At 40.4% G+C, this 25,465-nt stretch overlaps 1 protein-coding gene across 1 annotated transcript in view; it reads right to left on the bottom strand.

Annotated features, from left to right (window-relative positions):
- Positions 1–1,712: 1,712 nt before the first annotated feature.
- The window catches only part of LOC105524511 (secretoglobin family 1D member 1-like), a 24,832-nt gene continuing 1,079 nt past the window's right edge, over positions 1,713–25,465 (bottom strand). The window contains 1 exon segment of the mRNA XM_011959802.1: positions 1,713–1,941. Within this exon segment, the coding sequence (XP_011815192.1) occupies positions 1,713–1,941 (229 nt within the window).

Below are 25,465 nucleotides of genomic sequence, written 5' to 3'. Positions count from 1 at the left end.
TGGTTGGCAGTACTCCATGTATGTTGTCCTACACCAATGCTGAGAACGTAATGTGTTCTGGGGACAGTAGAAGCTTTACAGGTGCAGACCTTTGTATGCTTTCCTTATAATAAACCATAACCCCATGAGTATAACAAACAGCCTTCAGTGAGCATCCTTTTAGTGAATTATCAAATGTGAGAGTGATTTGGGGAAGCTCTTTACCTTGGGGTTAGTGTCAGAAGTGTGGGAGATTTTGTGTTGACTTTCTTTTTAGCTTTGTAGTTGGGCTGTAACTCCTTGCAGTTGGTGTCAGAAAGTCTTGAGTGGACTTGGCAGTCTGAAGGACCATGTCCTCCAACTTTGCAGTTTGGGCTAGCTGTAAGTCAGTCACCTGTTCACAATCACTAGAGCCTGAGCCAAGAATAGAACTCATATGATTGTAACACAAATACATGTAAGTACATTTGTAACACAAAATGCTCTCACCAGGCATGTCCCAACCAGTGCTCCAATCTGCTGGAGCATCTCTCAGTGGAAACAATGGCAATCAGAGCATTTGGAAAGTGGGATGCCCGCGGTGGGAGGAAATAGGGAGGGGGCCGCCAGTGGGATGAAGACCAGGTGGGAGTAATTGGGAGGTCTTGGGATTGGATCAGTTGGCATGTGGCGGGACGGAGATCTGTAACCTTTATACATCTGCAGGGAAGCCCTCAGCTCTACTGAGGTAGTGCTTCCATCCATCAAAAGCACAGGTGACGAGGCTCTCTCTAGCATTTCATCCAAGAGCTCTTGGGCTGACATATGGCAGTCCAAGACTTCAGCTTGGATTCAGTCCCATTTCCGTAGGTTTTCTGGCCTATGCCAACCCAGCAGGATGAGCTAAGAGATTACAGGATCATACCTACCTTTGCTCCACAGATCTGAAATTGTTGTTTTCCTCTTGAAATTTCAAAATTCCAGGAAAAGGAATACAGCTGTAAAAATAATAGAGCGCTCACCTTGAAGCTGATGGCAGATGTATTATAACACAGTGAAGCAATCACCCAACACGTTTCATATTGCAAAGTGCCCAGGAGCACCAAGAGGATTTGTGTTCAGTCACGCCATCCATTCTCTTCAAAGAGAACAACAGAAGCAATCTTAATCCTCCATAAAATCTGCTATAATGTTCTGTTTGACATTAAGGCATTTTCATAAAACTATAGGTTTAACTGTTTCAACTAACTTGAAGAGTCAATTTAGTCTAGCAGACTGGCTCCATGAAAAGCAATTGAAATTAGTTATTTGGGTACATTATCAGGTCAAGGGCATCCTTAAACTATCAAGTTGGCTGTGTTTATAGTTAGGAGGCTTGGGGAAAGCATGGAGGAAAGTGGATAATTAGGCACCCAATATATACCAGGTACTTTTTCTACTTCATTTAATCTGCACAACAACACACTGTATAATCTCAATTTTATAGATGACAAAACTGAGGCTCAGGGAGATTAAGTAATTCTCTCAAAGTTATAAAAATGGCAGAGACAGCAGTGACACCCAGACCTTTCTGCTACTAAGTCTCTCTCTCTCTCTATCTTTTTTTGTAGGGCAATAATTTATTAAAGCAAGAAGTTGAAACCTTTGTATTCTGCAATGAAGATCAGGGTATCACTGAAAGACAGTGGAAACCAGGATAAAAGAGTTTTCACATCTCAGAGATTAAATTTCACCAATGTTTTCCCCAATATTTTTTAAATTAAGAGTCTGTTCGCAAGGGACATCTTGTCTGTGCATTTCTTCACCGCCATCTTGGCGGCAATAGCTTCCAGAGGTGCGTTAAGATTGGCAAGTTGTAACTTGAACAAAGGATCTTGAGTGAATAAGAAGCCTGTGATTTTAGTAGCAAGGGCCGGACAGAGCACTGCATTGGCCTCTTAGCAGCTAAAGGCCAGAGTGAGTAGTAGGAGGCACACTGACAGCCTTGTGGCATCTTATTTAGCTTTGTCTGTTACCAAGCCTTGATCTTCCCGGTATTCCACACTATGTACCTGTTAGAAATATAATTCAGAGGCCAGATGCAGTGGCTTACACCTGTAATCCCAGCACTTTGGGAAGCTGAGATGGGTGGATCACCTGAGGTCAGGAGTTCGAGACTAGTTTGGCCAAACTGGTGAAACCCCGTCTCTACTAAATATGCAAAAATTGGCTGGGCACAATAGCGGGCAGCTGTAATCCCAGCTACTTGGGAGGCTGAGGTGGGAAAATTGCTTGAACCCAGGAGATGGAGGTTACAGTGAGCTGAGATAGTGTCACTGCACTCCAGCCTGGGTGGCAGAGAGAGAGAGCCTGTCTCAAAAAAAAAAAAAAAAAAAGAAATATAATTCAGAAATATATTACACCATCACATTATCCTAGGAGAATGTCAGCTTAAGAATCTAAGTATGAAATTCTGAGGTATGACCTACACTGTAGCTCTGATTTATGGTAAGGAGTGTATGTATTTTTTTTTTTCTAATGGGTCAGTTAAATTTTCCCTGATCTTGTTGAAATGGCTAAGACTCAAATAAGTTTAACAAATATTCATGAAACACAGTTTGTCTAACCATTCTCCTTTTCATGGGAAAAGACTGATTTGTGTGTTGTGTGTGTGTGTGTGTGAGACAGGGTCTTACCCTGTTGCCCAGGCTGGAGTACAATGGTCTGATCACAGCTCACTGTACCCTTCTACTCCTGGGCTTAAGTGTTCCTTTCACCTCAGCCTCTCCAGTAGCTAGAACTACAGGCACACACCACCATGCCCAGCTAATAAATTATTTTTGTGTGTGTGGAGATGGAGTCTCATTATGGTGCCCAGGCTGGTCTCAAACTCCTGACTTCAAACCATCCTCTCACCTTGGCCTCTCAAAGCACTGGGATTACAGGTATTAGCCACTGAAACTGGCCTGGAAAGACTGATTTTATAACCAGTGTTTTTGTAATCAATATATATATATATTTTTTTTGTAGGAAGGATTCCAATTTATAAACTGCAATGAAAGTCATCAATTAGTTTACTCATATTTCCTTTATCTCCTATACAGTTACACCCAGAATTATGTTGTACTATCTCTTAAATATATACACATCATATTATAATATGCTCAGTATTGTACTTTGAAATGGTCTCTGCTGTATGATGTTTGTGTTGTGTATTATTAATTGTCAACTAGGGTGGCATGCTAGATTTGGCACCAATTAATTCTACTACTTAGACCCCAAGTTGGATTTTACCTTTTCATCTCTGTTTCTGATCCTCACTTAACACTTTCTCTTGCCTAACTGGCACCTAATGCCTAATACCTTCCTACTATTCTTTGCCCTTCCCTCAAGTGATTGAGACTTCAGCCACCCAACTACTGCGTGTCCCAGGAATGGCTCCAGGTGCTAAAGATACAACAGTGAACAAACAGTCCCAAATCCTGTCTTTGGAGAGTTTCTGTTCTAGCAAGAACCTCCCTTATCAAAATTCTAACCCTTGAGCATCTTAGCTGGGTATGAGGCAATTTGATTATCATGTTACAGTATGCCAGGGCATGGTGTGATTGATTTATAAGGAGTCTTTGTGTTTTTTTCTTTTTTTTCTTTTTTGAGACAGAGTCTTGCTCTGTCGCCCAGGCTGGAGTGCAGTGGCGCGATCTCGGCTCACTGCAAGCTCAGCTTCCCAGGTTCATGCCGTTCTCCTGCCTCAGCCTCCCGAGTAGCTGGGACTACAGGCGCCCGCCACCATGCCCAGCTAATTTTTTAGTAGAGATGGGGTTTCACTGTGTTAGCCAGTATGGTCTCAATCTCCTGACCTCGTGATCTGCCCGCCTCGGCCTCCCAAACTGTGTGTGTGTTTTTTTTAACCAACATTAATTTATACATCCTTCTGATAGAGATGTGAGATCTAAGGATCCATCTCACATCTCCTCTTGTGAGATGCATTCTTTTTAAACACTTATAAATAATGAATTCTGGGAAAAGTTTTTACATGTTTAACTGTTGAAGCCTAAATGATCATATTGTACATTCTAAAATTAATGATCATTTTCAAGAATGTTTTTCATTTTCCTTTTTAAAATTTGTATATGTTTCATGTGGATACCACTGGGATAAAGATAATTGCTCGAGTTCTCATAGCCAACACATGAGAGAATAGAATTTAAACTAGTATTCAATTCTCTAAACTCTCTTTGCCTCTCCACACAACTGTGCATAGTTTTAACACAGCAATTACTATTGATATACAAACCTGAAATGTAGTGCTATCTTTCTTGAAACTTGAAATGGCAAGAAAGGAGAATACAAAAGACAGATTTCAATGTCACTGTCAGCCTAAAATTGAGACAACCTGATAGGATTTACATACATTTAAAATATATCCCTGTGGTTTATATTAAGACCTTCGATACTCATTGCCAGTTAGGTATTAACAGTTCTCAAGTCAAAGAGCGAGTCAGACAGTCCTGATGCCGTTGCTTAGAAAAGAGGGAGGGTTCCCTTTGAAAACAACTCTTTTCTGGTTATGTCAGTATTTGGCATAAAAACCATCTCTGCTACTTTAACTTTTTACTGAATTGGATAATCAGAGATAGCTTGGCATGCAGATCTTATGATTCCAGATACAAATCTTTGCAGAGCTATAAGATTTCAAAGAAAAGTTAAAGCCTTTGGGACAACAATAAATTTCTATCAATTTGTCTCTGTAAGTATCTGATCTCTAATCTTATTAAGAAGTGAAACAGACTCTGGAAAATTACTGTTGGCAAATTTGCACAATCAATGGAACATATTAAGTGAGCATAGGTATGTTTCCTCTTGTTGAAGTACTATTAAACTCTCTGATTGTTCCTTTTTTGAGTTCAGATGTTTTTAGCAGATCATGGTCAATCATATGATCTATTTCTAAATATTTTAATTAGAGGATCACTCTGTCTCAACTTGTCTAAACAATTATAAATTGAAAAAAGAAGTGTGGCAACATATCCTATATTTCTTAGGCAAGAATTACTCATACAGGTGTTCACATAAAGATAATTTGGCATGGTTATCAAATGGCCATGGGTGAAACAAGCCAGAATTTCAACTGCAGCCTAGGATTTGCATCTTACATTATTGCTTTTACACTGAGTAACATGTGGGTTGACAACATGATTCTCTACTTTTTGTTAGCACCGTAAACTAGTGGTTTTATTGGATAAACCCACTGCTATGAGGTCTGAACATAGTTGTATTGTTTAATGTGAAAATCAAATGAAACCTCTGATTAAAATATTATGTTTATGATTTATAATTAAGCTGTATAATAATTATCACTAGTTACCAATTTTTAGAAATGATAAATTTTTTTGGTAATTGGTAATTATTACTAGTTACCAATTTTTAGAAATGATAAAATTTGTGTTAACTTACTGAGACCAACTCCATTTGACTCTTTTTACTTTTTATGTTTTAAGATTCACTGTATTTATAATTACTGTCATACTTTCTATTTGGTCTGTTTGGTAATATTTTGCATCATTATGATCCTTAATCATAATTTTCATCACCCTCAAAACACATAGCTGACATACATATGAGAAGAAAGACATTTTGAATTTTACATGTGGAAAGGCAGAAGAAATTGGTTGATGTTATGCGATGGGGTCGGTAAGGACTCTCTGTGGTGCCCCTTAGTATTTCCGCATCCCTTTGTAAAAGTGAATGGATCACTACAGCACCTAGAGCAGAATACTGAGAATTGTGATCCTTCAGGCACGGTGGTTTGGTTACTCTGTCAGTTACCTCAAACTTCTAAGGTTGAATGTTTATGTCACCCCCAAATTCATATGCTGATATTTGAATTTATAAGGTAAGGGTATTAGGAGGTTGGACCTTTAGGAGGTGATTAGATCATGAGAGTGGAACCCTTTTTTAAAATTTTTTTGAGATGGAGTCCTGCTCTTGTCACCCAGGCTGGAGTGCAATGGCACGATCTTGGCTCACTGCAATCTCTGCCTCTCAGGCTAAAGTGATTCTCCTGCCTCAGCCTCCCAAGTAGCTAGGATTACAGGTGTCCACCACCACACCCAGCTAATTTTTGTATTTTTAGTAGAGACAGGATTTCGCCATGTTGGCCAAGCTGGTCTCGGATTCCTGACTAGTGATCTGCCTGCCTTGGCCTCCCAAAATCCTATAGGTGTGAGCCACTATGCCTGGCCAGGGTGGAACCCTTATACATGGGATTTGTGACTTCATAAAGAGACCCCACAGAGCTGCCTTGCTCCTTCCACCACCTAAGGACATAATAAGAAGGCAGTGCCATCTGTGAACAAGGAAACAGGTTGATATGGTTTGGATTTGTGTCCCCATCCAAATGTCATATTGAATTGTATATTAGAATTCTTTAGAGGGACAGAACTAATGGAATATATATATACATGTATACATATACATACACACATATATATACATATACACACACACACGCAAAGGGGAGTTTATTAAGTATTAACTCACATGATCATGAGGTCCCATGATAGGCCATCTGCCAGTTGGGGAGCAAGGAGAGCCAGTCCGAGTTCCAAAACTGAAGAACTTGGAGTCTGATGTTTGAGGGCAGGAAGCATCCAGCACCAGAGAAAGATGTAGGCTGGGAGGCTAGGCCAGTCCCTCTTTTCGCGTTTTTCTGCCTGGTTATATTCCAGCCGTGCTGACAGCTGATTAGATGGTGTCCACCCAGATTAAGGGTGGGTGTGCCTTTCCCAGCCCACCGACTCACATGTTAATCTCCTTTGGCAACACCCTCACAGACACACCCAGGTTCAATATTTTGTATCCGTCAATCCAATCAAGTTGACGCTCAGTGTTGACCATCACAACTTGTAATCCCCAGTGTTGGAGGTGGGGCCTGGTGATTGGATCACGGGGGCAGATTTCCCCGTTGGTGCTATTCTCCTGACAGTGAGTGAGTTCTCCAGAGATCTGGTTGTTTGAAAGTGTGTAGCACCTCCCCCTTCTCTGTTTTCCTCCCGCTCTGGCAATGTGATGTTCCAGTTCCCCATTCACCTTCCACCATGATTGGAGGTTTCCTTACACCTTCCCAGAAGCAGAAGTGGCTATGCTTCCTGTACAGTTAGTGGAACCGTGAGCCAATTCAACCTCTTTTCTTTATGAATTATCCAGTATCAGCAGTCTTGGGTATTTATTTATTTATTATTTATTTTATTTTTTGAGACAGAGTCTCACTCTGCTGCTCAGGCTGGAGTGCAATGGTGTGATCTTGGCTCACTGCAACATCCACCTCCCAGGTTCAAGCGATTCTCCTGTCTCAGCCGCCTAAGTAGCTGGGATTACAGGTATGCACCACCATGTCTGGCTAATTTTTTTACATATTTTTAGTAGAGATGGCGTTTTGCCATGTTGGTCAAGCTGGTCTGGAACTCCTGACCTCAGGTGATGGGACAGGTGACCAAAGTGTTGGGATTACAGGCGTGAGCCACCGTGCCTGGCCAGTCTCAGGTATTTGTAGTACTTGGGGATGTACTAATACACGGACCCCCGGGCAGACACTGAATCTGCCAGCACCTTGATCTTGGGCTCCCCAGCCTCCAGAACTGTGAGAAATAAATTTCTGTTGTTTATAAGCTACTCTGACTATGATATTTTGTTATAGCTTCCCAAACAGATGAAGATACAAACCAACTGAGGTTCTGGTTAAGACAAAAAAAATCATGGAATGAGAAATGGAGGAAGGAAATTGTGACCATCAACCATAGGGCCAGTCCCTCCTTTAAGTTTGAATGATTTCAATTTTTCCCTTTGTCCCCTCAGTCTTAGGGAGAGTAACTGTTTCCTGTGGTTGCTTCTTCGATGTCCCTTTTTACTCTTTTCAGTATCTATTTAACAACTTTATATCTAGCTATCTATTTTTTGTGTTAAATTATCTCTGTTCCAACTTGCAGGGTAGTTTCTGCCTGCCTTCTGACTGGCCCATGGCTGATGGAGTTCTCTCACACAATACTTGCCAAATGTTACTCCATGGGCCTCAATCTTGCAATTCTTTCCTGTTTTTTGAAACTTGAGGAGGCCTTGAGCATTGATTTCCCATCTTGCTAGCTATCTTGCTAGGTCTCACGGTACTGTTTCACAGATCAGCCTGTCTTCATTTGTGCCTTCCACATCAGAATGCAGGACTTCGGGAGCTATCAGATATTCTTGCACAAGAGGTGGCATGAGAAAAGCAGAGTTTAAGAAAGACTTATAAAAGGATTTTCTTTTTTGAGACAGAGCCTCACTCTGTTTTCCAGGCTGGGTGATCCCCCTGCCTCAGCCTCCCGAGTAGCTGGAAATACAGGTATGTGCCATCCAGCCTGGCTAATTTTTGTACTTTTTGTAGAGACAAGGTTCATCCATGTTGCCCAGGCTAGTTTCGAACTCCCAGGCTTAAGCCATCCACCTGCCTTTGCCTCCTAAAGTGCTAGGATTACAGGCGTGAGCCCCTGAGCCCAGTCAATAAAACGTTTTATGGAAGCAAGAAGTAAGAAGAGGGAAATATCAAAAACAGTCAGACTTGTTAGGAGTATGCTGAAAGTTATGTACAATGTGATTACTATTTGAACTGGGGTAGTAGCAGTGAGAATAAAAATCAAGAGCCATTGTGGGCTGTGAGCATGGTGGCTCATACCTGTAATCCCAGAACTTTGGGAGGCCGAGGTGGGCAGATCACTTGAGGTCAGGAGTCCCAGACCAGTCTGGCCAACATGGTGAAACCCCATCTTTACTAAAAATACAAAAAAAAAAAAAAAAAAAAAACAATTAGAAGGGTGTGGTGGCAGGCACCTGTAATCCCAGCTACTTGGGAGGCTGAGGCAGGAGAGTCGCTTGAACACAGGAGGTGGAGGTTGCAGTGCACTGAGATCATCCTGCCACTGCACTCCAGCCTGGGCAACAGAGTAAGACACTGTCTTAAAAAAAATTAAAAAGAGCCATTGTGAAGGGAGAATCTCTGTGACAGAGGACGTTAGGACAGGGCCCTGGGTCCCACCTGCCAAGCTGCTACAGTAGGATAAATGAGAGTCAGGTCCAGTCCCGGCTCAAACACACCCCTACTACTGTCTGCACACAGGAATATCTCCTGAATAGAGTGCAAAATTCAGTCAAGTCAGAGCTAGAGTCAAATTTCTAGGTTCTCATGGGAAATCAATTCATGAGATTTCATACTGTAGGCTGTAGCATGGGTAGCCCACTAAAAGCATGAATAGACATTCAGTTGAATTAATTTAGCTGGGAGGCTAAAGTCAAGACCCAAGGAGGCAGGAAGGATAAGAAAAGTATCTGAGTGAAGGCGCATATATCAGAACACTCAGGGCTGCAAAGACATCTCATTTATTTGGTGTCAAATACTTGGGAGTATTCATTAATGCTTGGAGTACTTAACAGTATTTTCTGCCCCTTTCTCTACCTAAGTAGGTTATAGGTTAAGGGAGTTAAAGTTAAGGCCCTTTAGAGTGTGTTTAAATGACAGCTTGCATCCCTGCCTCAAGAGCATGAGTTTGTGGTGATAAATGCCCTCTGTAGATGTGTGTCTGCCTCCAATCATTAGCCTCCTTCTTGTTTTTGCCCTGTAGGCTTCATTATCACCTTACTGATAAATACAGGAAAAACAGAGATAAAGATGACCTTTATTACATCATTTTTTTTTTTTTTTTAGCTTCTGTTAAGTTTTTTTTTTGTTTTTTTATTATACTTTAAGTTCTAGGGTACATGTGCATAACATGCAGGTTTGTTACATATGTATACTTGTGCCATGTTGGTGTGCTGCACCCATCAACTCGTCAGCACCCATCAACTCATCATTTACATCAGGTATAACTCCCAATGCAATCCCTCCCCCTCCCCCCTCCCCGTGATAGGCCCCGGTGTGTGATGTTCCCCTTCCCGAGTCCAAGTGATCTCATTGTTCAGTTCCCACCTATGAGTGAGAACATGCGGTGTTTGGTTTTCTGTTCTTGCGATAGTTTGCTGAGAATGATGGTTTCCAGCTGCATCCATGTCCCTACAAAGGACACAAACTCATCCTTTTTTATGGCTGCATAGTATTCCATGGTGTATATGTGCCACATTTTCTTAATCCAGTCTGTCACTGATGGACATTTGGGTTGATTCCAAGTCTTTGCTATTGTGAATAGTGCCGCAATAAACATACGTGTGCATGTGTCTTTATAGCAGCATGATTTGTAATCCTTTGGGTATATACCCAGTAATGGGATGGCTGGGTCATAAGGTACTTCTAGTTCTAGATCCTTGAGGAATCGCCATACTGTTTTCCATAATGGTTGAACTAGTTTACAATCCCACCGACAGTGTAAAAGTGTTCCTGTTTCTCCACATCCTCTCCAGCACCTGTTGTTTCCTGACATTTTAATGATTGCCATTCTAACTGGTATGAGATGGTATCTCATTGTGGTTTTGATTTGCATTTCTCTGATGGCCAGTGATGATGAGCATTTTTTCTGTGTCTGTTGGCTGTATGAATGTCTTCTTTTGTGCTCAATATTGGAAGCAGAGTCCTCTGGTTACATAACTTCTGGTCAGGGGTGTGTTGGGGGTGGAGGTCTTGACATCATGCTCAGGGAGCTGAGTGGGGCTGTAAAGTCCCCTCCACCCATGACTTATTAAGTCAAGCATTTTATTCACTCAGATTTGGAAGCTTCTCAACATATTCCTGTCGTCAGAACTTAGATTTCAGCAGCCTCGCATGATATTTCACAGTGGAGGAAAGAGCCTAGAGCTCTGTAAAGCAGCCGTTCTTCTCAGGAGCTTTCACATATGTAAGGAATACGGAAGTGCTGTGAAGAATGCAAAGCTCTAAAAGTGTCAGTAGTTACCCCAGAGACATGGGCAGAAGCTAGGGAGTCAGGAGGATCTGTCCTCAAGTTGCTGCTTAATAACTTGCTTTGTTCCACAAGGCACTGGTGATTGTCTGCAGGGCCAGGCCTCCTAGTCAGTCATTCTTTTCCTGGCTTGCTGCATTGAAGCCATTCTTTCTCCTGTTCATTAGAGGACATTTGGGATTCAATCCTTTGGCTGGAAACCAGGCTGCCCCTTTCCCCACTAGCCACTTTTGTCTTCACAGGGTGGTTTTTCCTTGTCCTCTAGCTTTCAATTTTATGTTACTTTCTCAGAGATGCCATGCCTGGCACAAAAAGTAGGCATTTGATAAATATTTATAGGATGAATAAATGATTTGTGGTGGTTGAAAGAGGTGAGCATATGAAGAATGTGGCAGAATGTCTGGTAAACAACAGGGGTTCCTGAATTATTAGTTTTCTTACTCTGATGTTCAGTGATTCTGAAATGGTCTTTAACCACATGTGAAAAGTCAGCTTTGGTTGTACCCTCAATGATATGCACAGCCATTTAAAAGTTTTTAAATATGTTGAAAATATTATTATGCTTTAAGACAAACCACAGACACACACACACACACACGCACACACACACACACCCCACACCACAAAGAGAGAGAGAGAGAGAGAGAAAGTCTTTTCTATGTTTTGAAATGGAGATTTTCTTTGTATTATCCTGCGTGGAGTTCTCTGAGCTTCCTCTGTGGCCTGTTTGTTTTTATTAATATTGAAAACTTATTAGCCATTATCTTTTCAAATAATTCTTCTACCCTGATTTTCTCTCTTCCTCTTCAGGGGCCCCAATTACCTGTTTTTTTTTTTTTTTTTTCCAGAATATTTAATATCGTTTCACAGACCTTAGATACTCTTCTCATTTTACTCTTTTCCTTCCTCTTTGTGTTTTAGTATGTGCAATTTTTATGACCTATCTTCAAGTTCGTTTCTTTTTTTCTCTGCTATGTCTGGCCCATCAAAGGAATTGCTCATCTTTGATATGGTGTTTTTCACCTGTTGCATTTTCCTTTGGTTCTTTTTTAAAGAGTTCCAATCTCTTTACTGAAATTCTTCATCTGCTTACACATAATGTACAACTTTTCTACTAGATCATTTAACATATTAATCACAGTTATTTTAAAGCCTCAGTCTGATAATGCCAACAACTTAGGCCATTTTGGGGTGTGATTCTGTTGGCTCTTTTACCTTTTGACTATATATCATTATTTTATATCTTAACAATGGGTGCATTTTTTTTCGTGCTCTTTTGGAAGTTATGTAATTTTTTTATTATGCTGGACATATGTGTAACAGAACAGCAGAGATGGAGGTAAATAATTTTTATGTCCAGAAATGAGTATGCCTTTTCTCCTATAAAGCCGTGTGTGTGTGCGTGTGTGTGTGTGTGTGTGTGTGTGTGTGTTTGGCCGGGAGATGAAGAGGGTGATTCGGTCTAGACTGCAGGTGAGCTGGATTTGGGCTTTATTGTTGCTTTAGTGCAATGAAGTCTTTAAATTCTTTAGTACGGTACTGCTACTGCCCTGTGTTTAGTACAAGACATGGAGCAACAGAATTTCTCTCAGTATTTTTGTCCTGCCTCAGATTTCAGTAGCACCTGCATGACTGTGCTGTGGAAGGAGTCTTTCTTTATGCCCTTCTGTTAATAGCAGATGTCTGTTCTTCGGTATTTGGGGTAAGACTTTCAGTGAGGAGAAAAAAGTTTCTTGGTTTTCCTGTCCCGATTTCAGCCTTAGGGAAGTCCTATGTCCCTAAATCTTAGGGATAGGACTTTTTTCAAAATTCTTGATTCTCTCCAATAGCAAACATCCTCTGCTTCCTTCTTGGTATAGGGTCTGGAATACAACTGGGTTTCCTGTGTCTTCTCAGGGGCAGAGAAACACTGTCTTGTATCAGTGCAGTCTTGGATAAGTGGATTTCTTGCCTATATTCCTCCCATAACAGCAGCAGATGGCTTCTGCCAGCTGTCAGTGAAGTACGTAGGACAGGTGGATTTTGTGCCCTTCCTTCATTGGCAGATGGATTTTACTTGTGATAATATGAGTAATTTGTAGTTGACAAATTGTTGTTGTTTTTTCATAAACTTGTGCGTACTCTCCCAAGAGTTCCTCAAAGTAATACTAAGATTTGTGGGCTGATTTCAAACTTTTGGAAAAGCAAACAATTCATTCAGATCTTCCCCACAGCTGTCGACAACCAGATTGTCTTTGTAGAATAGATATAGTTTATTTCATCTCTAGTTCTCATGGTTCTGGTTTATCTTAATCTTGCCCTATGCTACCAGGTGCAAAGAGTCTTAACCAACTTTTCACTTAAAAGGGGTGAAAATTACTCAAAGACGTATGAATGGATGGCATTATTCTTCATTTATGGACATCTGCAAGTTGGATTATATATTGGGTACATTTAAGTTAATACAAAAATAATCGATTTAATATTTTTGTAGTTTCAAAATTAGATTTGTGGAATAGGAAGAAGCAGGGAACATGGGAGATTTTTTGAAGTGTAGTGCTTGCTTGTTCTGGGGAAGTTAGGTAGATGAGGATAAAAATTCTTCTGTGCTTCTTAGAAGGGCAAGGCAGTTCTTCTGTCATGAAGGGAGACAAATGAAAAATTGCTTTACCGCAGGCTCAACTCCATGTGATGCAGACAAATTCACATTTGCATATTTCTGGGGCAACGAAGGTTAAGATTTTTAAGATCATTTAAGATTTTAACTGACACAATCTTGTTCTTTTTTATAGCTGCATAGTACTCCATAGTGTATACGTACCAAATTTTCTTTATCCAGTCTACTGTTTTTAACTGATTTCCTTCTGAAAGGCAAACTGAGTCCAATGGTGCACTTGCATTCTGTTATCCTTTCTCACTCTCCATCATTTGTCTTTGTAAGGATGTGCATTTTCCAAGGGTAGGCACACGCATGAGTAGCCAACAGCCAGGCCATTCCTCCAAGCCATCCCTGCTCTCCTCCTCTTCCCGAATTACTCCAAATTTTTATATTCTCACAACCTTGTAACTGTCTCATTGAACATATCACACTTCATTACATTTTAAAAAATATTTTTATATCTCCAATCTAAGCTCGATGGCAGAGACCATGCCCTATTCTTTTTTACTGACAAAGCCTAGCATAGTGGTTTCTCAAGAAATGTTTGATTTACTTAAGCACATATAGAGGGCATTATCTGTTGCAGGCAGTAGTGTAGGGGTTAAGAAATCACAGATTTCTTGGGCACTCTACTATCAGTTCCAGATCTTCCATTTACTGTGTTTCCTTTTCTAAATCTGATATGTAAAAGAGTAATTTGTTACCTGCAGAGCAAAGAGTTAGAGCAGTTGGCATATAACCCATTTCTACTCCTGACTGTGAGAGAAACACACCCAAAGAAACAAGAGAAGGCTGGCCATCCAGTTCCATCTCCTTAGAAACAAGGTATTTGAGGCCAGGCATGGTCGCTCATGCCTGTAATCCCTGCACTTTGGGGGTTTGGGGCAGGCAGATCACCTGCGGTCAGAAGTTCAAGACTAGCCTGGCCAACATGGTGAAACCCTGTCTCTACTAAAAATACAAAAATTAGCTGGGCATGGTGGTGCGCACCTGTAATCCCAGCTACTTGGGAGGCTGAGGCAGGGGAATTACTTGAACCTGGGAGGCAGAGGAGGTTGCAGTGAGCCAAGATCACACCACTGTGCTCCAGTCTGGGTAGGTGACAGAGCAAGACTGTCTCAAAACAAACAAACAAACAAAAACAAACAAACAAACAAAAAACAAGGTATTTGATGTTTCAGTCAGTTTGGGCTGCTGTCATAGATTACCACAGACTGGGTGGCTTAAGCGACAAACTTTATCTTTCCGTTTTGGAAGCTAGGAAGTCCCAAATCTAGGCATAGGAAGATTCAGTGTCTGTGAGGGCCACTTTCTGTGGCCTATCTTTTTGCTGTGTCTTTGGATGGCAGAAAGAGGGCGAGAGAGCTCTCCGGGGTCTTTTATAAGAGTACTAATCCTATTTATGTGGGTTCCACTTTCATGACTTAATTATTTCTCAATTAATAGCAGCCTAGACACCTTGTCCCAAAGACTCCACTTCCTAATGCGATCAAATTGAAGTTTAGATTTTCAATGTATACATTTGGGGAACACAAAAGCATTTATTCCATATCTCCAGAGCAGCAGGCAAATAGACTAGTGATACTTGCTAAGAGGGAGATCTTTTGTCTAAGACGCGCATTGAGCAGAATGTGTCTGCTTTAGAGCTGCTTAGGGTAAACCATCTTATATACAATCTATACATTTACGAGGCATAACTCATAACTCATGAATAATGTTGCACAAGTTGCAAAAACACTCTGGGTTAAAGTGAAGATGTTTCCTAGCTTAAATTCTCCCTACAATGTGAGGTGACCTGCAAACTTCATTAGAGAACTCACTTATTACTCTGGGCCTGAAAGTGTAGAGCACTATGAGAAAGAAAGAGCCGGGACATGTGGGATGTCTTGTACCTGTCACTGCTTTGCTTGCACCTTAATTGCTTGTATCCATGAAATTATTAATACAGTTTGACATTGGATAAGTTCTTTGAATCACATGATTCTGATTCAATAGTAGGACCTTTTGTGTCAGCTCACTACCTAGTGGAATTCTTGTGAGGATTGACTTATTTCATGCAGATCAAGTACTTAGTATAATACCTGGCACATATTAAGTGCTTACAGGTTTGCTATTATTATGGGCACTCATTAGTAAGAGTAGTAGTAATAGTATAGGTAGTAGTAGTTGCAGCAGTAGTAGCAATGGCGATAGGCATGGGCTGAAATGACTGCTGGTTCTTTATACTGTACACACATATACAACTATTCTCTATCAGCAACGATAGCTGCTAGCTGTAACTCAATGTTTATCAGCTCAAAGCTATACCTCAACATCATTTAGTGGCTCAATTATTACTTATTACAAGCTTATGGTTTGTCAGACACTGTTCTGAGCTTTTGAGGCCACATACTGGAGGGGGAAAAATGAAAATGTAAAAATGAGCATATAATATACCTTTTCAGGTAGCGATAGGTGATATGAAGAAAATAATGTGTAGTAAATATATAGAAGATGAGGGGAGAGTTTGGAGCTAGGGAGGAGCGTGATCTAAGCTGTGGGTGGAAATGATGGCTCTGATTGTATCTAATATTCCACCCTTAATATATATTTTCAAGTGTCTGTCTTACTATCCTGAATCCTTACCACATCTTATCATTTAACAGCCAGTAAAGGACCCAACAGCCATCCATTCCTCAGCTATAAGTTAAATCATGCTTCTATAAGCTTTATTTCTGAGGTCTCACAATAACAGCATCTCAGGTTTTTTTTTTGTTGTTATTTTTGATACACATAGAGAAGGAAATTCTGAAGAAATGAAGCATTACATACATACTTTCTGATGCATTCTATTTCTTTTCTCTTCTCTTTCTTTTTTTTTCTTTTTTTTTAATGGAGTCTCACTCTGTCACCCAGGCTGGAGTACAGTGATGCGATCTCTGCTCACTGCAACCTTCACCTCCTGGGTTCAAGCGATTCTCCTGTATCAGCTTCCTGAATAGCTAGGATTACAAGCGTGCACCACCACATCTGGTTAACTTCTGTATTTTTAGTAGAGATGCGATTTCACCATTTTGACCAGGCTGGTCTTGAACTCCTGACTCCAGGTGATCCGCCTGCCTCGGCCTCCCAAAGTGCTGGGATTACAGGCGTGAACCATCGCGCCTGACCTGATGCATTTTATTTCGAAGTCTCATTGATTTGAAGGTTCAGGTTCATTTTGTGGAGTCTTTCATCAGTTTCTTTTCCAGGTATACGATTCAGGCTTCCTGCATCACAATCGCACTGTCTCACTAGGCTGGCATTATCTGTTTTAACAGTCTTCTTTCTTGGAGTGATCCTCTTTAGGTAAACACTAAGTCATTTCAGTTGATTTTAATTTCTCTGTCTTTATTGTTTCAGATTTTAGATTCCGGGGTACATGTGCTTGTTTGTTACATGGGTATTACATGAGTAACGGTGGGCGTTGGGCTTCTAGTGTATCCATCCCCCAAATATTGGACATTGTACCCAGTAGGTAGGTTTTCAACCCTCACTCCCCTCCCACCCTCCTCTGTGCGGAGTTCGCAGAGTCTATTTTCCCCATCTTTTTGTCCATGTGTACCATTTATTTAGCTCCCACTCATAAGTGAGGACATGAGATATTTGATTTTCTGCTTCTGTGTAGTTTATACTAGAAACATTGATTAGCTATTCACCCAGTGCTAGGTACAGTGCTAGGCAACAGACTCCCTAGGAGATCATGGGGCACACGGGCCCCAAATTATAGTTCCAAATAATACAAGATAGTAGTTTCTGTAACTGAGATTTGTGCAAAGCGCTATGGGAGCCCAGAGGAGTGGGTTGTTAACCAGGCTGGGGAATAGCAGAAGCCCTGAAGGAAGTAATTATGCTCAGGCTGCAGGACAACCACTGTTCTCTTGAAAGTGGAGACAGAGCTATTATGTTCTCCACTGTCAGAGGTGAAGTGATTAGGTTTCCATGGGTGGGGAAGTTAGTCATCTACTTGCTTCTCATCTGTCCTAGTTTTTTATACCCATGGGAACTTTTAACATTGCTGTAAAGATATGGTTAGAAACAAGTTCTATACTATATTGTGCTCAGTGCAATAATGGGATTAATCTTTGCTTGTATTTGGACCTGAAGAAACAAAGTAAAATGCCTAATCTTTGTATCTTTGCTTTTTACAATCCGCTCTTGTTTCTGTGGAAACAGCTGTAGAGCAAGCAGTGTTTTTAGGGCTGCATATTGAAAACACACATTTAACACTTTAAGACAGTGTTTCCCAAACTTATTTGATCTTGTACCTATTTTTTTTGCCTAACTGATTAACATCCACAGCACCATTTGAGGAGTGCTGCTCTGGAGTAATAAACTGACTTTTCCCGTTGGGATCAGGACACTTCCTTTTGTGTGTCTATGCCTGTGTGTATCCAGGTGCACATCCTGAGTAGTGATGATTCGGTGTGTGCTTCGTTGCTTTAGTGGGTGTGTGCATGTGGGTCCAAGCATCAATCTTTTATCACTAGAAGCCATATACTTAGGTGTGCAAACATGTCAAGGCAGACGTGCTCATTCACACTAGTGACTGTGTATATGCACATGTGCATGTAACATGTACGTGTGGCCATTTTTGCAACTACCACAGCATGTTTACCAAAGATTCCAGGAACCAATACGTGATAGGAGCTAAATATGCAATTTGATAAATGAGCCTTGAAGACTCCATTTTCCTACAAAATGGAAAACTTCTTTTCGAGAAACAGTTCAATTCAAGGTTCTTGGAAATAGCTAATAAGTTATTGGTAAGTTTAGGGTTACAAAATTTATCTCTGAAGATTTACCAGTTCCTGAAGTTGTTTCTTTTAAGAGGTATTTGTGCTGTTTTCCACAATGAGTATGGTTCGTTTTCCACAATGAGTATGGTTCGTTTTTGTGTATTATGTATTTAATTCAGCAACAGATATTATTGGATACTATAGTAGTTATCTATTGTGGGATAATAAATTATTCCCAAACTTAGTGGCTTAAAACAACACACATTTATTATCTCATAGTTTTTATGGGTCAGGATTTGGCCACAGCTTACCTGTGTCTTCTGCTTCAAGAACTCTTACAAGGCTGCAGTCAAGGCGTCAGCAGGGCTGTGGTCTTATCTGAATGCACAGCTGGAAGGATCTGCTTCTGAGCTTGAGCAGTAATTCTTAGCAGGATTTAGTTTCTCAGCTCAGGAGGTGTGTCAAGAGTCTCAGTTCCTCACAGGTGATTGGTGAGACCCCATCACTCTTTCTGCATTCTGTTCATGAGAAGCAAGTTACTAGGCCCAATCCTAACACACACACACACACACACACACACACACACACACACACACACACAGGATTATACAAGGCATGATGAACAGGAGGTGGGGCTCATTGGAGATCATTTTGGAATCTACCTAATACTACAGATACTTACTATGTGCTGGCTTCTGTAAATGCCTCATATAGCATAGTGTTCATTAAGAAGATGCACCTTTAAAAAAAAAGAAATCAATTCTGGCCAGGTGTGGTGGCTCATGCCTATAATCCCAGCACTTTGGGAGGCCAAGGCGGATGAATCACGAGGTCAGGAGATGGAGACCATCCTGGTCAACATGGTGAAATGCTGTCTCTACTACAAATACAAAAATTAGCTAGGCGTGGTGGCGCATGCCTGTAATCCCAGCTATTTGGGAGTCTGAGGCAGAAGAATTACTTGAACCAGGGAGGTGGAGGTTGCAGTTAGCTAAGATGGCATCATTGGACTCCAGTCTGGCAACAGAACAAGACTCAAAAAAAAAAAAAAATCAATTCTAAAAAAAACATTTCCAATTTCTTCCATTTAACTACCACCACTCAGGCCTGGTCCTTTTGCCTTTTGTATCTGAACTTTGTCAGTGGCCCCCTAATTAGACTCCCTGACTTCAGCCTTGTGTTTCTTATTGCTGACAAAGTAATTTTCCCAAGACCTGCCCTTTTCAACCTTAAGTGGCTGCCTCTTTCTGAGTATGCAGTGTTTTTCAACTTAAAAAAATCATGTACTCTTTGACAAGTATAAAAATTGCATCTTTTCCTTTATTATGAATTGAAATTTCAAAATAAATATCATGAGAACAAGAAATAAAAACAATGATATTTTGCTCCAATTAAGCTGTTAAATTGAATTTCACTCATTTTGAGCATCAAGTCCCTGCTGTTAAGCCTGGTTTGCAAAGTCCACCACAATCTCCATCAGTCCTTCCTTCTTAATACAAGCCTTCCATTCTAGTCCACTGGTTTTTCATTATTTTGAGGATATGTTTTTGGTATTTTGTGCTTTTGAACTTCTACTCCTTTATTGTAAAATATTTAAAGTTATACATAGAAATAGAAAAGAAAAACCCTCGTGTTAGTTCCATCTGATTAGGATGACTTTTTGGAGGTAATCTATGGTTAAAGGACACACAACGGATGGAGAAAAGATGCTCTGAAATGCACACAAAAGCTGTAGGTATTTAGAAATCTCCTTATTGCTTTATGTGTAGAACGGGGTGAAACACAAAGGAAACCATTTTAAAACAATCTTTCCCTCAAACACTGTAAAAAAAAGACATATTAGTATGTAATGACACATGTAATGATAATCTCCTTAGCTTACATTTAAGATCAACTTTATTTTAAAATTTTGCAACAAAGACAAAGTAAAATAAAATTAGTATTACTTATCACTTGCTAAAGAATTATGTAAGTAGTGAAGGTTCAGTCCCTGATTTTGGAATTTGTATGCCCACCTTGCCTACTGTTCCTTCTTAGAAATCTATGTTATGAACATGCACTACTCATAATTCTAGTTATCCTACTCATGAGAAGCACTCATTTTATTCCCTTGAATAAAAGAAGAAGAGAAGTTCTTGCTTCTTTGATGGGAACAGATTTCTAGATGACAAGGCCCGCACTGCCATTCTGTGTTTGCTCTTGTAAATGTGCATCCATTCTTCTGAAGAGGTTTCCTTTGGAAGTTGGAGCACTCCTTGTATTTCAGATCTGTCCATTTCAGATGTTAGCCAGACAAGGTGATCTTACAATTCCACACCACCATTTCCTCTGTGTTTATATAAGAGGCAAGTAAGGGAATGTATTCCAATTTCTGTATCATATGGTGTTTTTCTTTCTATGTTATCCTTAGAAATAAATGTGGAAATGTTTGAGGAAAAGATAAAACCAACCAACTAGACAAGTCACTTTTTAAAAAACACAAATGAAGTGTCATGAGAAATGAAGGCAAATAAGCTAGACGTTTGTGCTTATTTGGCAGGAAGGGTTTAGTTCATTTTAGATTTTATTGGCTTGTTGGGTGTACTAGAGTATACTGTAATCCTGAAGACAATATTTTTCATTTTCTCCAAAAGGTAAATAGCTGTTTCCAGGCACTTAAGTGTCAGTTGAGTGTAATCATATATATTTATTAGAAGATGAATAATTTTATAAAACGCAGTCATTTTATGATTATAGTCAATGTCAGGAAATAAGCAGAAGTATTTGTATTCACATACATCTGGATGGAAAGAAGTTGCTCTATGCCTCCCTTTTACTACGGTGTTCTCACAGCTTCTCTGCACTGAAGTAAATGGGAAAGTTTTTGAGGTCCATCTGACCTGAGAGATCCCCTGATCACTATGAAGTCAGAAGTAGTGGAGAGATGAACGGTTTATAACTCCCAATAAGGCATTTCCTTCATAAGTCTGATTAAAGTGATTTATCAGCAAAAATTTGCTTATAAAAGTTGCGTGTTTGATAGACAAACACAAAAATTCAGTTTTTCATGCTGAGACATGTCAAGAACAAACATTCGTCTATTAGGGTGCCCCTCTCAACTAAGGGAAAGGACCTTGACAGGCCAGATCAGCTACTTGGGGATTTTTGCCTTGATAGCCTGTTTGTTTTTCAGTTGTGCAGGTAAGTCATACATTTTTGTGGTCACTAGATGGCAGTATAACACCAATGAAAAAATCTAGGGACCCCCCCGCCCCATTTTTCCCAACTTCAAAGCAAGTTTAATATATTTTTATGCTAAGGCTGTTTTAAAAAGACTCTCCAGAGTATGCTAGGAGTGAAAATATATAAACCTGTTTTTTAAAGTATCAAACCAAATTATTCTTAAGAGTAAAAAATTGTCTTGGTTCTCTTTTAGCCTTCAGACAATTCAGATTTGTAACTTGGTTTATGTATTTGGAGTATTCTGAGATAATCTTGTAACATTCTTCCTTGTTATTCCTTGAAGAAGTTTTGATACCTCCCAGATGCAAACAAGTAAGTGAAGAAAGATGATACTATTGTAGTCACATGAAAGAAAAAAGAAAAGAAAAAACACACCTCAAAACCCAAACAAATCACGCTTTTGCATAAACGACCCTGCTCACCTATACTCAGGCATAACCATCTACATATTTGCTTTAAGTACCTTGTCACTTCTGTGGTTCTTATTTAGGTTTTCTGTCTCTTTCTAATGTATCTAGCAACGCTTTATTGTCTCATCAGGGTACTTCTTCCAGAATATGATCTCTCTGTAATACTGTCAGAAATATGGAGCCTGCACTAGAATGCAGTGCTCACTGCTTCTTGGTGCAGTTTATTCATTAACAAATATTGGTAAGCATCTTCTGAGTAATTGCACTGACATGGTTAGACTTTGTGTCTCCACCCAAATCTCATCTTGAATAGTGATCCCCAGGTATTGTGGGAAAGACCTGGTGGGAAGTGATTGAATTATGAGGGCAGTTTCCTCCGTGCTATCTTGTGAGAGTGAGTGAATTCTCACAAGATTTGATGGCTTTATAAAGGGCTCTTCCCTCTTCTTTTGCTACGCACACTCTTTCCGGCCTGCTGCCGTGTAAGACGTACCTCTTCCCTTTCTGCCATGAATGTAAGTTTCCTCAGGCCTCCCAAACCATGTGGAACTGTAAGTCAATTAAATGTATTTTCTTTACAAATTACCCAGCCTTGGATATGCCTGTATAGCAGTGTGAAAACAGACTAATACAGGCACTATGCAAGTTGCTAGGGATTTAGTAGTATGATGACTCAGTCTCAGTTCTTGTGTTACTTATAATCTAGCAGAAGAGAGACATTAAGTAATCTCATAATTAACAAAATTGATCAGTTACAATGATGAGAAAGGCTACAAAGAGATATGTTAAGTGATTTTTATAATGGGTGGTCTGATTTGATTCACTCGACAAATACTTATTGACTGTCTACTCTGTGCTTGGTACTATTCTAGGTGCTAGGGATTCACCAGTGAGCTAAACAGATAATGATCCCTGTCCATGTGGAAATATATTTGAGTTGGGGGACACAGACAACCCGCAAAATAAGTGCTATGGAAAAATATGAAGAAGGGATGTGAGAGAAGTGGCATTGAGGAGGAGCCTGGGACTTTGACTAGTGTAGTCACAGAGGGTCTTACTGAGAGGATGTCATATGGTTTAAAGCTTTAAATAAATGAGGGAAAGAGCCATGCGGATATTGGAGGAAGAGCTACTCCAGTCAGAGAATAGCAAATGCAAAGACCCTAGAGCAGAAACATATCTGGTGAGTTCAAGGAACTGCAAGGAGGTTAGCATAACTGAAGGAATGAATACAGGTCTAGGGGACTTGGCCAAATCCCCTAGAGTCTAGACTTTTAGCCAAAGTCCCAGGCTCCTCCTCAATGCCACTTCTCTCACGTCCCTTCTTCACATTTTTCCATTGCACTTATTTTGTGGGTTGCCTGTGTCCCCCAAGGTAGTGGGAGGCAGATCATGCAGGACCTTATGGCCATTGAAACGTCTGCTTAGACGGAGCTAGAGTCATGGAAGGTTTAGAGCAGAGATGTGATACCGTTTTATTTATGGCAGAATCACTGACTCTTGTGATTAAAAAAAATATTTTAGGGGTCAAAGAGGGAAACCAGCAGACCAAGATTCCAGGAGAAAGAGGTTAGTAGCTTGGACCTCGTGGCAGCTATCGGGCATTGAGAAGTGGTAGAATTCAGGATGCCTTTTGAAGCCATCCTGAAGGATCTCCTGATGGGCTGGACAGGGCTTAGGAGACAGAGAGAGGAGGCGTAAGTGACTGCCAGACATTTGTCCTGACCAACGGAAGGGTGAAACAACCATTAATTGAAATGAAGAAGACTGAGGGTAGAGCAGGTTTTTGGGACAAAAATCAGGAGTTCAGTGTTGGGAATGATAAGTTTAAATTATGTGTTATCATCATGCCGGGCACAGTGGCTCACACCTGTAATCCCAGCACTTTGGGACGCTGAGGCAGGTGGATCACAAGGTCCGGAGTTCGAGACCAGACTGACCAAGATGTGAAACCCTGTCTCTACTAAAAATACCAAAAAAAAAAAAAAAAGAAAAAAAAGAAAGAAAATTAGCCAGGTGCGGCGGCAGGCGCCTATAGTACCAGCTACTAGGGAGGCGGAGGCAGGAGAATCATTTGAACCCGGATGGCAGAGGTTGCAGTGAGCTGAGATCATGGCCACTGGACTCCAGCCTGGGTGACAGAGTGAGACTGCACCTCCAAAAAAAAAAAAAAAAAAAGGTTATGTGTTATTTGTCCAAGCAAAACGATCTCATTTCAAGTGCAGCAGAGAGGTCTGGGTCGAAGGTATACATTTGGGAACTGGCATCATTTAGATGGTATTGAAAACTACATAGCTGGACAAGTGAGTGACTTTGGGGTATGTGAAGGGGAGCAGGAAGTCTTCTCAGAAACGACGTTCCAGCAGGACCTGAAGGATGAGTAAGTTCACTAGGTAGAGAGTGCAAGGAAGAGCTCCCTCCTCTCATGGCACTGTGAGAGATGCTCCGTGTTCCATGGACACAGTCAAGCAGGGAGGAGCAGTCTAACCACAGAGATTCTTTATTAGTTTCCTGGAGTAACAAAGTAGCTTTCCTAGAATAAGAAAGTTTGAAAGTTCTACAAACTTTCAAATACAGTATCAATGTAGGTGGCAGCCTGGAATATGTCCCTATAGTTCCTAAGGAATTTCATATAAAAATAAGGTGTCATTTTTATCTTTGAAAATGACTTTGTGATACCCATATGTTGAAGCAGTAGAGGCCTTAGGGCAGTTGTCCCCAAGTGGTGACATACCTGTCTGCCCCTCAGCAGGAGCGGAAGCATTTTGGGAACTTGCTGTGTGCTCCTCACGGTAGCTGAGCAGGGACACAATTGTGTCTGAGAGCTGTCAGGCAGGGCTTTGAGCCCCCTGGCTGCCACTTACCACCTGTGTAACTTTGGGCAGGTTGTTTAAACTTTCTGTGTGTCCATTTGTTTCTTAGCAAAATAAGCATAAAGCTAGTTTTGCCATGAGGAACAAGCAAGGGTATGATTTTACTAAAATTGCTTCTAATGTAGGAAGGTTTCAGTCAATAGCAGGCATTACTCTTTTTTATTGCTGTGAATCACCATGGACTTTGTTTTTAAGATGGAGAATACAAAAGAAGTCAGATGTATTTCTGGTTGAGAAAAAAAGACCAGATTGGACAACAAAATACTGATTTTTCCATTTATCACCGTTTTATCTAGACTCTCAAACAGCAAAACAGAAAAATAATAATAAATATGGACCTCGTAGTACTAGAAAAGCACTGTACATGTATTCTGTTACTGTATCTTTAGCACTCTGTGTGGCCACTAGAATTCCCCCTGTTTCACATAGATCAGGAATCTGAGGCTTGCAGTCTTGACTGAGGGTACAAAGCTAGTCAGTGGCAGATCCAGGATTTCAAAGAAGTTGTCCTCTTTCAAGTTCTTCAAACCAATGTTCCAACTTTCTCCTAATACAGAACCTGTTTATTTTAGCAGGTCACATCTGAAATGTGCTGCTTATAATGGAAGCATTTAACATAACAATGTAATTTTTAGGAGTATGGAGAAGAAAACCAGAAGAATATCCCTGATATTTCAAATGCTTTTATGTATATATATTATATTATATATAA

Source organism: Colobus angolensis, unplaced genomic scaffold (genome assembly GCF_000951035.1).
Source record: "Colobus angolensis palliatus isolate OR3802 unplaced genomic scaffold, Cang.pa_1.0 Scaffold5, whole genome shotgun sequence".
Lineage (NCBI taxonomy): Eukaryota > Metazoa > Chordata > Mammalia > Primates > Cercopithecidae > Colobus > Colobus angolensis.
Note: the sequence above shows the minus strand (reverse complement) of the source record. Positions and strands in the feature narration are given on the sequence as shown.